The sequence below is a fragment of the Hirsutella rhossiliensis genome (assembly GCF_020360975.1).
Source record: "Hirsutella rhossiliensis strain HR02 chromosome Unknown scaffold00021, whole genome shotgun sequence".
Taxonomy (NCBI): domain Eukaryota; kingdom Fungi; phylum Ascomycota; class Sordariomycetes; order Hypocreales; family Ophiocordycipitaceae; genus Hirsutella; species Hirsutella rhossiliensis.
This window is the reverse complement of record NW_025408687.1, coordinates 579,643-594,740: the sequence shown is the minus strand read 5'-3', so window position 1 is coordinate 594,740 and position 15,098 is coordinate 579,643. Positions and strand designations below refer to the sequence as shown.

The 15,098-nt window shown below is 56.6% G+C and overlaps 3 protein-coding genes and 1 non-coding gene across 4 annotated transcripts; 2 read left to right on the top strand and 2 right to left on the bottom strand.

Moving 5' to 3' along the window:
- Window positions 1–2,470: 2,470 nt before the first annotated feature.
- HRG_11573 (uncharacterized protein) lies at window positions 2,471–4,146 on the bottom strand (the record flags this gene model as incomplete). The annotated part of the gene is made up of 2 exons (XM_044870043.1): window positions 2,471–3,622; window positions 3,718–4,146. The coding sequence occupies 2 exons, from the start codon at window positions 4,144–4,146 to the stop codon at window positions 2,471–2,473; spliced, it is 1,581 nt and encodes a 526-aa protein (XP_044714940.1).
- A 3,377-nt stretch (window positions 4,147–7,523) lies between these two features.
- HRG_11572 (uncharacterized protein) lies at window positions 7,524–8,045 on the bottom strand (the record flags this gene model as incomplete). The annotated part of the gene is made up of 1 exon (XM_044870042.1): window positions 7,524–8,045. The coding sequence occupies one exon, from the start codon at window positions 8,043–8,045 to the stop codon at window positions 7,524–7,526; it is 522 nt and encodes a 173-aa protein (XP_044714939.1).
- A 2,688-nt stretch (window positions 8,046–10,733) lies between these two features.
- On the top strand, window positions 10,734–11,456 carry HRG_11571 (uncharacterized protein; the record flags this gene model as incomplete). The annotated part of the gene is made up of 1 exon (XM_044870041.1): window positions 10,734–11,456. The coding sequence occupies one exon, from the start codon at window positions 10,734–10,736 to the stop codon at window positions 11,454–11,456; it is 723 nt and encodes a 240-aa protein (XP_044714938.1).
- Window positions 11,457–13,079: 1,623 nt separating this feature from the next.
- Window positions 13,080–13,195, top strand: HRG_12148. The gene has a single exon. It is a non-coding gene; the product is annotated as a tRNA-Arg (tRNA).
- The last annotated feature ends 1,903 nt before the right edge of the window (window positions 13,196–15,098 follow it).

Below are 15,098 nucleotides of genomic sequence, written 5' to 3'. Positions count from 1 at the left end.
CGAGGACGAAACACGCGGGTCAACAAGCGCGGTTGGCAACGCCGTCAGCGCCAGCGGGGTGGTGATAATGGACGATGGGGTGCTCCAGCGCTCGGCATGAGCTTGGATGGTGGATGGTGACGGCGGTGTCGATGCTAATTGATTGGACGGGGCAGGATGAGAGGATGCGCGCCGGACGACCGAGGGAGGACCGAGGGGGCCGTCTGCTCGCGTGAGGGCCCGAGGACGAGAGACTGTCGGGGTCGGTCAGGGCGACGGCAGCGGGGAGGGCGACGACGATGGGAGGAAGACGAGCCGGCGGTTGATGAAGTCGTCGGCGAGTGGGAAAAGATGCTGCAAAAGGCGACGGGGTCAGGATAGCATGCGGGCCTGGAACATGTGCTGTCGGCGAAGAAGGATGATGCAGAAAAGACGACGACGAGTCAACGTGTGGGGAGAAGAGAAGGCAGGCGTGTTGGCAGGCGACCGAGTGAGGTGGATTTGCGGTGGTAAGACGTTTAGGTATCGCTGGGTGTAGTGGTGGTGAGTGGTAGAGTGTTGGAAGTAAGGGGGGGGAGCGCGCCGGGGAGGCAGGGACCCTTAGGTACCTATAGGGTAGTTTGGCGGGAGGAGCGACTTTGGGACAAGGTAGTGCAGATAGCAGAGGTGCGGGGAGTCTGGTTGTCTAGGTAGCATCAGTACCTGATGCTCAGGTGCTGCAGGATTGAAGGGAACCTGACCCTCGGTGCATACCTGACCTCAGGCAGGCCCTCCTTACCTCAGGTACCCGACACACACGCCCACCCTTGCGGTACGTAGCGAGGAGTGGGCGTTTTGGTGGCGGGCTTTGTTACGGAGAGCGCGCGCCAAAAGCTGCCATCAGGACTTGCTTGAACTTTTGCCTTTTCCTCTCTCCCCTTTGCCTCGTCGCCGTCTTTTCTCCGTGCCATTTTTTTTTGGGGAGAAGGGGAGGAGAAGGGGGGGTTCCATCTGTCCATATGGCAAAGGGCCTCTTACGTACTTGTCTCGGGGCGAGATGGATTCAGACGTGGGGTGCAAGTCACAATTTCCCCTGCGAATCCAGCGCCAGCTAATACCTGCAAAACTACTTCGTCCAGCGGGTGTCAAAATGTTAGTACATTCTCATCATGCCCCGATGCTGCGGCATGCGCGTAGAAAGCTACACCCGCCAAGCCTCACAGGGTGCTTGTCTATCCGTAGCTTCGTCGACAACCGAGATTTATCTTAGGTTTATCTTTGGGTTTATCTTTAGAGCGAGGCGCATGCCCCGTCGTCAGGGACTGGACAGATGCTGTGCTGCCGCGGCGGCGGTGATAAAAAGGCCGTGTTGTACATGCAATTTCACTCTGTGCAGTCCCCGTTCCAGTCGCCGTGGCACAGAGCCAGACCAGGGGGCTTTTAGTGGGGAGGGAGGAGTTGCATGTCGTGATGGGCTGTCCTACCAACTATAGATACCAGACACCCGCGCCCAAGAGACCAAAGAGAGGAAGAAAAAGTCGCGCGCGCTTGCGGGTGAATGCATTTTGCCCCCCTTGTTGGCCCCTGCGGTCAAGCGGCAATTCTCAGCCATGCGCCTCGTCTCCGCAAAGGGCGGCGCTTAGCCGGCGACACGTAAAGACGGAAGCCCTCCCCAACCAGCCCAAGCCCCGCGACAACCTTATTCTTCTGGCAGGGCGGCTTGCAGCGTTGGCTCGCCTTGCGAGGCCAACCATCAAACATTTCGTTTGCCCGTGTTACACTTCCTAATTTCGTCGCATGACGCCCCCTTTGGGAGTGTGTCCTGTTTGGTCCCCGTGATGGTCCCCCATGATGGTTTTTCCTACCCGGGACGCCGGCGACGACGACGACGACGACGACGACGCCCGTTCGCGCCGGGACATGGATCATGGACGTATGCGCCCAATGGGCCAATACATTCAAAATGATCATGCTCTCCCTTTACTTTGCCACTTTGCCGTCACTTGCCGCGGTGGGTGAGTTCGTCGCATAACCAAGACCCCGGTCGTCAATCAAGGCATTGCTGCGGTGTGCGGATTCTCTAACGTGCTAGTCCGGCCCGCCCTGTTTCCAATGGAGCATTTATAGAATCCAGAAGAGGGCCTCGTGTGGACCTGCATGTGCCGTGCGCCTCGTTCGTCCGGTTTGCAGAGCTCACGACAGTTGGAGCAAAGCTCGCGGCAGTGGGGGCTTCCATCTAAGCAAAGTCATGGACACGTTCATGTATTCAAGTGACAACTGGCTGACGCATGAATGCAAAAAGACAGAAAGAGGAAAACACATTCTGGCAGTGGCGGAGCAACGAAAAGTCCCAGCAACTCCAAGCCACACGACGCAGACATGGCCAAGCGCCTAAGTCTCGTCTCAATTTCGACGGCCCCCCGGACTAATCCAACCAGACTCAACCCCCCCCCCCCACGGTTATTAAACAGGGCATTACGACGACGACGACGACGACGACAGCCCCCCGACCCTATGCGTGCACCAACTGCCGCAACCGTCTCTCAATCTGCTCCCGGCCCTCGAGCGTCTCCCACACCCGGTGAGGCGCCTCGTCGACCACGTCCCAGTGCTTGAGCTTGTCCGTCAGCGTCGTCAAATCACGCTGCCGGCCCTCCCAGCTGTCGTTGTCTCGGACCTCGATGCCCGAGCTGATGACGACGAGCGGCGTCTGCTTGTCTTGGATCATCCGGCTACCCTGCACGTCACGCCGCGTAAACGAGTTGGCCACCAGGCTCTCCTGCAACTTGGCGTAGATGAATTTGCTGTTTTGCTGCGCCGCCCGCCCGTACACGCGGTCGCGGCTGCTCCGGCCCCGGAAGAGCGCCCCGGACAGCCGGTCCAGCCCCAGCGGCGAGATGACACCCCGCAGCCACAGCAGGAACCCGCGGCCCGGCGCCGCGACCCGGCCGAGCAGGTCCTCGTGCAGCGGGTCGATAAGCAGCAGGCCCTGGACCTCAAGCCCGTGGCGCGACGAGAAGACGCGCGAGTAGATGGACCCGATGCCCGCGCTGGCCAAGATCCAGGGGCCGCGCTCGTCGGCCTGGGCCAGGGCCTCGCTGACGACGTCGACGGCGAACCCGGCCGACAGCGGCGACGGCGCGTTGTCGGACCAGGCCATGCCGGGCCGGTCGACGAAGCAGTAGCGCCGGATGGACCCGTTCTTGACGGCGTGGTCGGCGAAGCCCCACAGACCCTCTTCGACGGGCCGCTCGCCGCCCTCGAAGAGCACCGTCGGCAGCTCGGTCTTGTTGCCGTGGCAGTGCACGTGGACGCGATACTTGCCGCTGTCCACTCGGTACAGCTTTCCGGGGGGCGCCACGCCGGCGTCCAATGCGCGCAGGATGACGGTCAGCGTGATGAGGAGGACGGCGACGGCCATGATGACGTAGGCAATCGTGGACAGCAGCACGGCCAGCCACTCGGTCAGGGTCCGCCGGGTCTCGGCGCGGCCCGTCAGTCGCTCCTCCTCCTCCTCCTTGCCCCATTTGACGGTCCTGTCGGTGAGCAGGGTCCAAAGGCTCATGAGCAGGGCCCAGATGACGCTGACGATGCCGACCCAGCCTTCCTCGTAGCGCGTCTGCTGGACACTGAGGAGGATAATGGTGTCGAGAAGCAGGAAGAACTGGCAATGGCATCAGTCCTTGTATTTCTTGTGCAACAAAAGAGGCCCCCCTCGTGTCAATGACTGGGAGGAGAGGTTTGGCTGGTTCAACATACCGCTATGACAACGGCCAGCACCCTAACCGACTTGGAGGGCACGCCGAAGAATACCAAGCTGAAGAACATGTTTGCGAGGGCCAGGCTCGCGTAGCCAAAGGCGTAGAAGCTACCGCCGGGGGTGTGCAGGCCCGGGGGGGTGACAAAGGCCGAGACGAGCAGGAGGACCCACCAGGCGAGGGTTACGGCGGTGAAGAGGAGAGTGAGGTAGCGCAGGATGCGGATGCTCCAGAGGTTGTAGGGCGTGACGGCCGGGTCGTCGGGCCTGAGCATGCCGCGGTTGGAGTCGACGCGATTGGGGAGCAGGCGCGTGTGCTCGTCGGGGGGCGGCTGGTCGGAGGCGGCATCGTCACCCGAGCGCTGGTGCTGCTGGTGCCGTTCATTGTCCCCGTCGGCGCCATTGCGCCTTTTGCTGGAGAAGAGGGGCATCGTGAGCGTCTGCCTCGATGGATGAAGTAAGGGCGAGAGGGAGGGAGGATGAGAGAGTGTGAAGATGAGGGAATCTCAATGCAACTGCCTGGGCCGAGAGAGCAGAGTTTCTTTCCTTTAACTGCCAGACCTCAAGCAGACTCTGTCGGAGGAGGCAATGCCCATTTCCAGCGACTCTTGCAATGCTCGTCGCTCATGTTTTTCTTCCGAGGCAGAGGCAGCAGCTTAAATGACATAGGGGATTTATAGCGTACGTCATAACCACCCCAGCTCGACGGCACGGGCGGGGCGCGGGCAGCCAATCCGCGGCCGCAGGTCACAGCTCTGCCGTGTTCCAGGACCACAAGCTCCGCCCAGATGCGACCCCGGCACGAACTCGACGATGGAAAAGTCCGAAGCGATTCCTGTTTTGAACATGGCGGTAATTACTTGAAGCATACAGTCAGCTTCTAGAGATGGAAAGCACATGCGGGGATATTGAATGCCTGCAAGAGAGAGCCCATTTTTCTCGACTTTTAGCAGTCGCTGGCCCTACGGCAGCTACCCGTGCCACGCCCCACTTTATTTGGAATTCGCAAGCTCCCACCTCCTAAAGTTGGTGCTCACCACCAGTATCCCCACACCACCGGAATACCCAGAATTTCGACTCCCCGACTTCAGCATCCCTATATCTTAACCAATTCACGATCTCGTCGATAGCCGAAATGGAAGCACGTGTACAAAACGCTCTTCGATATATTGAAAATTTTCCCGGTGCTAAAGTCGCAACCGTAGCGCGAGAATTCGGTGTAACACGTGATCGATTGCGATACCGTCTTCAAGGCCGACCTCCTAAAACTGGCCAGCGAGCTAGAAATACGAGGCTTTCCGAACCAGAAGAGAAGGCCCTATGTCGCTATATCGATCGTTTGGATAATATAAACCTTGCGGTACGCGTCGAGTTCGTTACTGACGCGGCAAACTGTATCTTGCGCGAGCGGTCTAGCCAGCGCGACGCTCCTACCGTGGGGCCAAACTGGACTTCTCGCTTCTTAAAGCGTCACGGCTACTTCAAAAGCGCCAAAAGGCTTCAAGCAGAGCGCCAAGTCTCCGAGAATCTTACACGAGTTAACCAGTATTTCCAGCATCTTCGGCAGGTTATCCAAGACAATGGTATACCTCCTGAGGATATCTGGAATATGGACGAGACTGGTTTTCGCATCGGGGTTGGAAAAGACCAGCTGATTGTGACAAAACGGAGGAGAGCTCATTATTTTGGCATTCCTGAGAATAGGGAATCCGCTACTGCGATCGAAGCTATCTCGGCGAATGGGGAGGTTGTTCCGGCTTTTTTGATACTCGCTGGCCAGATGCACATGGCTTCATGGTATCAAATACCTGAGCTAGATCCTGACACAGTTATTCGACCCACGCCTACTGGTTACTCAAACGACGTGATTAGTCTGGAGTGGCTCCAGCATTTGACAAGCACTCGGAAAAAGCTCAAGAAGCTCGAAGCGACTTCTAATTCTTGATGGTCATGGCTCTCACCATACCAGGCAGTTCATTGAATACTGCGACAACCACAATATTATTCCCTTCGGCATGCCGCCTAATCTCACGCATGCACTTCAGCCTTTGGACGTTGTCGTTTTCCAGCCCCTAAAGCACTATCACGCCAAGGCTTTAGATGTCATGGTTCGAGATGGCCTCGTCAACATAACCAAGCTTGAGTTTCTCTCCTGCATTCAACAAGTACGATTGCATGCTTTCAAGGAGAGTACTATACGCTCCGCATTTCGCAAGACAGGAATCTTCCCATTCAATCCACAAGTAGTACTTCAATGTTTGGAAGCTCGTCAAGCCACGACACCCACACCTCCTCCCAATTCAGGACCACACTCCTCACCTTTCGAGACACCATTGACTCTACGACAAATAAACAAGGTAGCGGACAAATTAGATCTCGTCCTTGAAGACGATAAAAGCCTGGATCCCGACTTTTCTCACGATCTCAGTCGATTTATTCGAGGATCGCTATCTCTGGCGACTGAGCTCGTGCAGACTAAAGGGACTTGGGACGAACCAAAATGGCGGAGCGGATCCAAAAACAACGTAAGGCTATGAAGAATATACAGTTACAATCAGGAGGAGTATTGTCAGTGGCCCAAGGACGGGAAATGGTGCAACAAAGGGAGATGATCAGATTGCTAAAGCAAGGAAGGTAGTAGAAGACGCGGAGAAAAGGCGCATAACGCACGCAAGCGATGGTTTGAGGAAGCAGCAAAAGGCACGCCAATGGAGGTTCAGGAAGGTTAGAACGAGTGGAAGTACGCGATTCTGAGCGTGGTACGCGGTGGTTGAAGCGATTCTAGGTCGGGGAGTCGAAATTCTGGGTATTCCGGTGGTGTGGGGATACTGGTGGTGAGCACCAACTTTAGGAGGTGGGAGCTTGCGAATTCCAAATAAAGTGGGGCGTGGCACGGGTAGATTTAATTACAGCGGCTCCTCCTCTACAAAGCCCGAGCTCGGGCGGTGCCGGACATGTGCCCGCGCACCAGCGGTAGGTTCCGTGTGGGGAGAATTTGCAATCGCCTGCACGGCTCACATCCACTTGCTCCAGTCGCATCTGCCGTGGTGGCCGATCTGGAGCTCGGCAGATGAGCGGCGCATCTGTCCGACTGCCGTTGCGGGCAAGCACAGCAGAGTACGTAAGATCGACTGGCCGCTCTCCGGGTGTCTAGGCATGGGTATATATACTGATACTCTGACGAGGGAGCTTCTCGTGGGCGAGAGAGCACATTTCCCGGCCATGTCCCACCAGCATGCACCCGCCGCAGAAGTCAGCCCGCCTCTCACAAAGCATGCACGAAGTATGTCCGGACAGTTTGCATTGCACACACAAACACCGCAGACTTGATATTTTGCGCCTCAGCTGGTCGTCTACTTCCATTGTAAGTTACATACACCGAGGTCATGGCAATGTGAGGCGGCACCTTCACCATGATGAGTAAGCCGAAGATTCCCCCATGATGGGAGGCACTTGTAGGCACAGACGGCCGCAGCAGCATGACCAGGCCTCCTATCCTCTCCTCTCCCCTCCTCTCCTCCCTGTCACCAGCCTTCATCGAAAGAAATTGATTCTCTCAGCTTTCCACTCATACTCATACAAATGATACATTTCGTGAGCATGAAGCTGCAAACAAATTTACACCCGAAATAGAAAATCAAAAGTCCAACCGAGTCCCAACGCCGTGCTTCCCCAGACCCCCGTGCAAGCCGATGCGAGTACCGCCATGTACTCGTTGACAGCAAAAAGACACGCTCAAACATGCCGGCCCGCCCAAAAAGACATGGCGAAGGAAAGAGACTTCGCTTCTCACAATCATCGTCACCTGTCATGCCCACGGCGCAACCTCGTTGATCCTCTTGAAGCTGGCAACGCTCGAGATGCCGCTCGAAATGGACCGCGCATCGTTGCGGTCCATGTACGACGCGCTGCTCGCCAGATTCTCCTTTGCCCGCTCCCGCAGCGCCTTCTCCGGACTGGGCCCGCGCGTCGACGTGGTCACGCCGTCAGGCACCTTACCGATGGGGAGGTGCATCTTGGCCGCCGCCTGCGGGTCGTTGAGCTCGACGCCGTACTTTTTGTACGCCGTGCGCTTTTGGGTCTTCATGGCCTGCGCCGACGGCTCGCTCACCGATAGCCAGCTACGCACGTGCCCGAGCCACCGCGGCGTCGACATGCGCTTCTTGGTGCTCCCTATGGTGCTGCCCGCCCGCGACAGGGACCCTAGCCGTGCCTCGTCGAGGCTTAGCGTGAAGAAGCTGTCGGAGCGGAAGAGGTTGGACCTTGTTCGCAGGCTCCGGGCCCCGTCGTAGCTGCTGCCTGGTGATACGGGCGGTGTCGAAACCTCCATGGTCAGGGGTGGCTTGCTGCACCGAAGTGCTGGTGAGTTGTCCTCGCTGGGTTCGCTTCAAAGCTTCGGCGCAGGCCGGGACTTGATATTGACGATGGCCGCTCCGTGCCAAGCTGCGTGTCAAGGCAGACGGCTGAGCAGAAGTGTTGATGCCTGTCTCCTGTGCAATGAGTTTCGAGATGGTGTGTCGCCGGTCAACAGGATTCTTGTCAGGTCCCGTTGATTGGAACAAGAGCCCTTGTCGTTGGAACTGCTTGATTGGTGACGTCGAGATGATTTGCAACGTGCAAGTGTAAGTGAGGGCGAGGTCGGGAGTGGCTCGAGTGTTTTGAAGTAGACAGACCAGGGTCAGACTCAACAGCAGACTACAGATGTTGTCGTTGTGCTGAACCGCTGAACCGCTGCTGGGTTGTCGACTATGCTACGTGTCTGAAGAGACTCGAGAGAACAAAGAGAGAAAGATCTTGGCGTCGAGAGAAGAGGGGGAGAAGCAGAGAACAAAGAGCTGTGCCGGCTTAGACACCAGCGGCTTGTTGGCCGAACAAGCGAGAGCGTTGGTCGGGGCCGCCGGCAGGACCCGGAGAGACAAGCAGGCGTCGCTTCCCGGCCAAGGGAGAGTGACGAGAGCGTTTCCGTGGCACACCAATCGTCAGCCGCCCAAAGTCTAGACGTACCTTGTCCGCAGAAGAGAGGAAGGAGAAAAAGAGGAGAGGAAAGGGAAAAAAAGAAAGCAAGAAAAAAGAAGAAGAGAACAAGCTACGAGGCCGACAAGGGCAAAGGGAGAAAGGGCTCTGTGCGGGCTCTAATAGGTATTTCTCTGCGAGTCTTGCAAGGCCTCGACCCGGGCCGGACTGACGACGAGTCCGGGTCCCGGAACTTATTAATAGGTAGAACAAGAATTTGGACCCGGGTGGAAAAAGGAAAGCGAACCGATCGAACAAGCATTGGGGGGGGGGGTGCGAACCAACGGTGTCCGAACCCCTGGCTCGACTTGTGTTTGCACGCGCTCTGGCTTGTATATACACATATACACGATGGATACGTAACGCGAGTGCGAGTGCGCGCAGATGGACATGGTTGTCGTTTGTTTGCTCCCCCCGACGTTGTTCACTACTCGCCGAGGCCCGAGGATATGGACGCGGGCTTCAGCACAACGAACCTGCATGGCACGAGACGGGCTGGTCCAAGGGCATAGAGGGCTAACTAGTTATTATGTCTGCAGGTGTGAAGTGCAGCGCGCAACTGGCAAGCCTAGGGGGCTCCTCTCCCCCTGCTAGAGGGGATAGGATGCATCGGAACTCGCTCTAAAAAGGCTTCGAGCGAGCGAGCTACTACATGGCGCATACATGTGATGACAGTGCCTCTCAGTAGCCTGGTTTCCGCCGTGCATCTTGTTCAATAAGTGCAGTGTTGATGCCTTTTTGCAGGTGCACGCTTCTTCATGGTTGAAAAAGGGATGAACATTGCTCGGGGAACCGAGGCAAAGCGTGGATTTATTGCACACGTTGCTTCTAGAACCCAGAACCTGGATCGAGCATCCCTCGACACACAGACAGCCCTGTGAGTCAGCGAAGAAGCGAAGACGAGGCCCACGACAGCATCTGCCCTGACGATCCCCAGCCAAGACTTGCTCGCTGTGCCGCGCGGCTGCGTACTGAGATGGCGCTTTCGTTCCTCGCGCTCAGACCCCCTCTGCTCCCATAGTAACTATCGTGGGCATGGCGTTTTGGAAATCCTCATCGATAGTCTGTCCTCGGCGAGCCACTAGCGCGCCATGGAAACACGACAGCTTCTCTCTCTCTTCTCCAGCTGGCTCTAGCGAGCGACCCCCTGCTGCACGGATCGCACAGGGAAGAGAGAAATGAGACACGTCGCACGCGTCCCCCATAGAGGAGGAGGAAGAAGGAAGGAAATATTGGATCTTGTGCCATGCGAGGTCGCTGTTAGTCCGCACATGGCGGTGGCTGTGGGATGTGGGGGGAGGGGGGGGAGATGATGCCGATGAAGCTGGAAGGTGGGTTTCCAGTCAATCGTGAGAGTCGCCAACTCGGGCCCTTTGGTTGGTTGGCGGTGGTGGTTGTGGTGGTGGTGCATGTTTCTTGTCATGCATGGACAAGGACAGGATCGAGGGTTCAACAGCCCAGATTATGCATCCCCATCAGCCTGTGAATGTAAGTAGGCAGATGGAGAGAGCGACATCTTCCATGCTTCTCCAGAGGGGAGAGGGGGCCCGACTGCTGAAGATGGAGGAGCCCTCTCTGATTGCCTCAATGCCCGTCCGTAGCAAATAATGACCCCGAAAACAAATGCCACGACCGATTTCTACAGTTCTTCGTCGTTGGTCTCGCACACACGCCCCCTTTTCCATCAAAAACTCAGGCTTGCCGCGGACAATCCCAAGCTGCCCTGCCCGTCGCTTCTGACACGGCCTACGGAGTACAGCACGGTGACTTGCTGAGGCACGACGCCAAAACAAGCGCGGGGGTCTCGAATTGGCTCCAGAGCAGCGCCGGCGCCACAATAAGCCACCACCCACAGGCGGCACAGTCCGGCCCCTGTCATCCACCATCAACACCAACCACCACCATCGACAAGGCACGACGACGACGATACGGCCGAGGCTTCGACCACTCACGCCCGTGCTCAGGGGAGCTCTTCCGCGGTTAGCCGGCCAACCTCCCTTTCGCCATGCCGCCTCCGCAGCAGCAGCAGCAGCAGCAGCAGCAGCAGCAGCCGCCAAGCCTGTCGCTCTCCACGTCCAACCCGTCGCCCGCCCACCCGGACGAGCCCATCCCCCCTCCCCCCGTCTCTCCCCTCACGCCCACCCTCCCCCCGGCCCGCCTCCCAGACGCGACGCCCCAGCAGCCGCTCCCCTCGCCCCTCGCCCGGCCCTTCTTGACGCACTCGTCCCAGCCCGACGCCGTCGCTGCCGTCGCGCCCCCGCCGCCCACCCTCATCGACTTCGACTCCAACCCGGACGCCATAGCCCTCCGCTCCGCCATCTCCGTCCTGCAGGTCCAGAAGAAGCGCGCCGTCGCCGACGTTCAGGCCCTCGGCAAGGCCAGGGATGCCGCCCTCGACGACCCCGACGCCTTTGTGCGCGACCTAGCCGCCGGCAAAGTGAATGCGCCGGGCGAGGCACCCAAGGAATGGTCCTCTCTCCCGCAGCCCCAAGACGTTGTCCGCTGCCCGCCCATCAACTGGGCCCAGTATGCCGTCGTCGGCTCCTCTCTCGACAAGCTCCACGCCGACCAAGTCTCCCACCCGACACAGGGCACTCCGGCCTCCATCGCCGCAAACGGCACCTACGAGTTCAAGGGCGACGGCAAGCGGGACAAGTATCCCGGCGTCGCGGCGCCCTATGCACCGACCAAGGACCGCATCGAACGGAAACCCAGGGGCAAGAAGTGATGGCCTACCTCGCGGGCTTTATCTTTACGCGTGAATGAGGCAAGACATGACGCTGCTACGATGATATGCTTTCCTTTCTTTGGTTTGGTCTGGCTTGGTTTGCCATCTGTCAGTTTTGACGGGTCATGGCGCCAACGGTGACCAGGAGGTCTGGATGCCGGCGGCGACGCTCCGTGCACCGCACGAAGCGTCTCCAAGCGCGCGATGCGCATGTACATACCCACTCACGAATAGCTATACACGCCGCGGCAACGCAAAGGACACGACGACAAAGGGTTACTTTGAGGCGGCGCAGGGGCTCGGGCAGCGCACTCTTTCCATGTTTCTTTTCTTTTAGCTGCTAAGTTAGACAGACGCTGTGAGTGGTGCTGTCGAGTTGACGGTCCCATCAAGGAGTCTGCGCGTAGCCCCTCTTGGCACACGACTCATCAGCTACCCGGTAGGAAATGACGGTTGGTAGAAATCAAGCATCGTCCAAACCGACATTTTACTCCATCGTGCCCATGGCGACTTCCGGTGCACACAGCCAAGCACCTCTCCGCCGACTGTGCTCTCCGCGGCATGGGCAACCCCGCAGCCTTGCTCGCATCGTAGCCTCGGCCAGACATTCCGTAGACGGTGCCGGCAGTGGTACCTGCCTCGTGCGCGTAAATACGTGGTGGATTCCAAAAGGGTTCCAAGAACATATGACATGGCCCGGTCCTTGCCCAGGTTACTAGATGCCTCTGTCTAGTGCAAACGCTCTCCTTCTTTAAATTATCTGCTTTAGAAGGCGCGACCTGAGACGGTGGTGGTAGAGTGGCAGATGTTTGCCTACGAAGGCGCGTTCAGGGCCTGTCCGAATCAGCTGTCGGACTGGCAAGATCGGATCAAAAAAACTAGGGTCTAGCTGCGTACCCATGGAGGGTAGGAGGCAGACATACGCGAACGATCTACGACTCACTTAGTGGGAAAGAAGCGAGAGTACTTGCGCAACTTCGCACAGGCAAATCGAGACTCAATAGTTACCTTCATGGAATACAGGCGGCAGAAAGCGACCTATGTGGCTGTGGTCAAGCAATCGAGACAGTGGAGCACTTCCTCTTTCGATGTAAGGCATGGATCTCTGAAAGAGAAAGCATGATGAAATGCAATCGAACCAAGATGGGAAATCTGTCTTTCTTCCTAGGAGGAAGTCGATGTCCGATGGCGACAAATGGAAGCCGAACCTACCAGCAGTACGCGCTACGATCAAATTCGCGATGGCAACCGGGAGACTAGACACGGACCAACGATGACAGTACTGGCAAACCAGAGTGCACAGTACTAGCACCATACAGCCTCTCATTGACAGACCGGGCTTCAGCTGCTGAGAATAGGATGCTGAACACTTGGAGAAATGGGCCTTCAAGCAGGCCTGTCAACGGCGAAATTGGAGGCTGAAATGTACGGATAGGAGCAAAATGTGGGGCTTCTGGGTGTTGCAGTCGAAAGTGGAGGATCTGTAAATAGCTGAGTGTCGCGGCCCTCTAGGGTTGGTCCCTCCGGGCGGAATAAATTGCATTGCATTGCATGGAGGGTAGGAGTCAATGGTTATCCACGTTCATAGATGCTAAGACGGAACAAATTGACAACAGGAAACATGGCCGTGTGGCGCAATGGCACCGCGTCTGACTACGATTATCAAAATCTGAAGGGTCATCCGAGGAGTTAAATCGTGTTTAATCAGAAGATTGCAGGTTCGATCCCTGCCTCGGTCAAAATTGAGTCTCGTCGCGGGACTGGATTTTTTTGCCAATTCCGGCACATGATTGAATTTCATCACGTTTAGAAAATGTTCACCCAGGTAACTTACTCCGCACCTAATAAAGGATTCAGTGGCACACGTGCAACTTAGCTTCCTTCATCCTGACAACGGGTAAATGCATAACCAGTAGTTCCCGGCCACTGAGCTCTTCGACGTACTACACGGACGGAGCGTCTGTCTAACAGAGGCGCAGTTTACACCCAATCACGTCTACGACCCTTTTGCGTTATGGTTGAGTGAGGGTGGTTCTTATAACGTCTGTCCATTGACACCCATATATAAGCCCAAACTTTGGCCAGACGTATTTTTGGACTATTTGGAAGAGGATTCTCTGGTAGATGCCACTCCCTTGTAACTATCGTCGACGTTATTTAAGAACTTATAGACAGTTTAGACCGGTCAAGGAATCGAGGGCCTTGATGCCAACTACGAGCAATCTCTAGCTATTTGCTATGTTCCAAAGCTAGACCAGGAACATGGGCACGGGTCTCTTATTCTAGTTGGCTCTGCACGTAGCAAGATGAGTGTACGCTTAAGAAGCGGCTCAGTCGCGTGACCGTTGGGAACGTCTTTAAGGGGGCAGATTCGTAGATTTACCTAAGCAGTATGATTAGGAGGCTGTAGGTTCGCCCTGCCTCGGTCATTTATTTAGCTGCCTCCTGCTAGTTGTATAAGTCATCTTTATATTACTATTTTGACCGTCTTTTCTAACCTTTACTACTACCCCTTTTATTATCTATTATCTACTATATATTCTATGCATCTACTTTAGGGGAGTAGTCTAGGCTTTCGGGCAACTAAGGAAGGTGGCCGGGAAGTAGTGGAGCAAATGGGTTGTCGGGAAGGAACAGAAAGGACTCCAGCTCACGTCTCTCCTTGCCACGACACCCCGACACACCCCCAAACGACGACCAGCCAAACCTCTTCTCTCTACAAAGGGCTTCCTTCACCTGGCCACCGAAACCCATCTCGCCATTGAAAATGACCAAGGCAGGCGCCGAGCCTGCAGCTTCCCGACAACAGGGGCAATTGCAGCCGTGGATAGACCAACAGCTCTGCACGGAAGTCCGATCCGTCTTGCCAGCTGGCGGATTAGGGAAACGAACAGACCGACAGCTGCCTTGCAAACGGCGACCAACAGACATCTGGCCACAAGGCATCAATGGCCATGAATACGTATTATGCGCCCCGCTCGCCGCTTCTGTTTTCCTTCTTAACCCTCAAGCTCTCTCTTCCTTCATCGTCTTCTGCCATCGCACTTCTTCTCGTCGACCGACAGCAAGACGAGAATACATACTGCACCGACGACGCAACTGCTGGAGCTCGTTCCATCTTTGCCTGGCCAAGCAGTCGATGCAGTCTCACATAATCCCCGGCCATCATGTCCCCAATAAAAGAAACTCTCACCATCCTTGAAGAGGACCAGGCACATTGCTGACGCTCTCGATACAAACAACAAAGAGGGACTGGTAAAGCACCCCGCCGTCGCAGCAACGGGCATGATCGGGCATCCGAAGAGCCTATCATCTTCTCTGCCTCTCCTTCCTTTGCATCTGGAAACCTTTTGTCTACTCTTCGTCGAAGTCAAGACGCCTCTCTCTGGAGATGGTGCTTATTTGGGAAAGGCATCGCGAGCTTGCCATGTGGCCCCATGGTTACGTTGTGCCGCACATTCAACTTTCTCCAAGCCTCTCCGACGTTGGCGGCAACGACCGGACGCCTTTAGAAGTCGTCAATCACCACAATATCTGGTCCAAACTTGGCACGGATACTAGAGTCTTGGGGCTAAACGGACTATCGACTTACTTGCCAACGGTGTGCCCTGGATATGGGCCTGCCTTCCCAAAGATACAAGC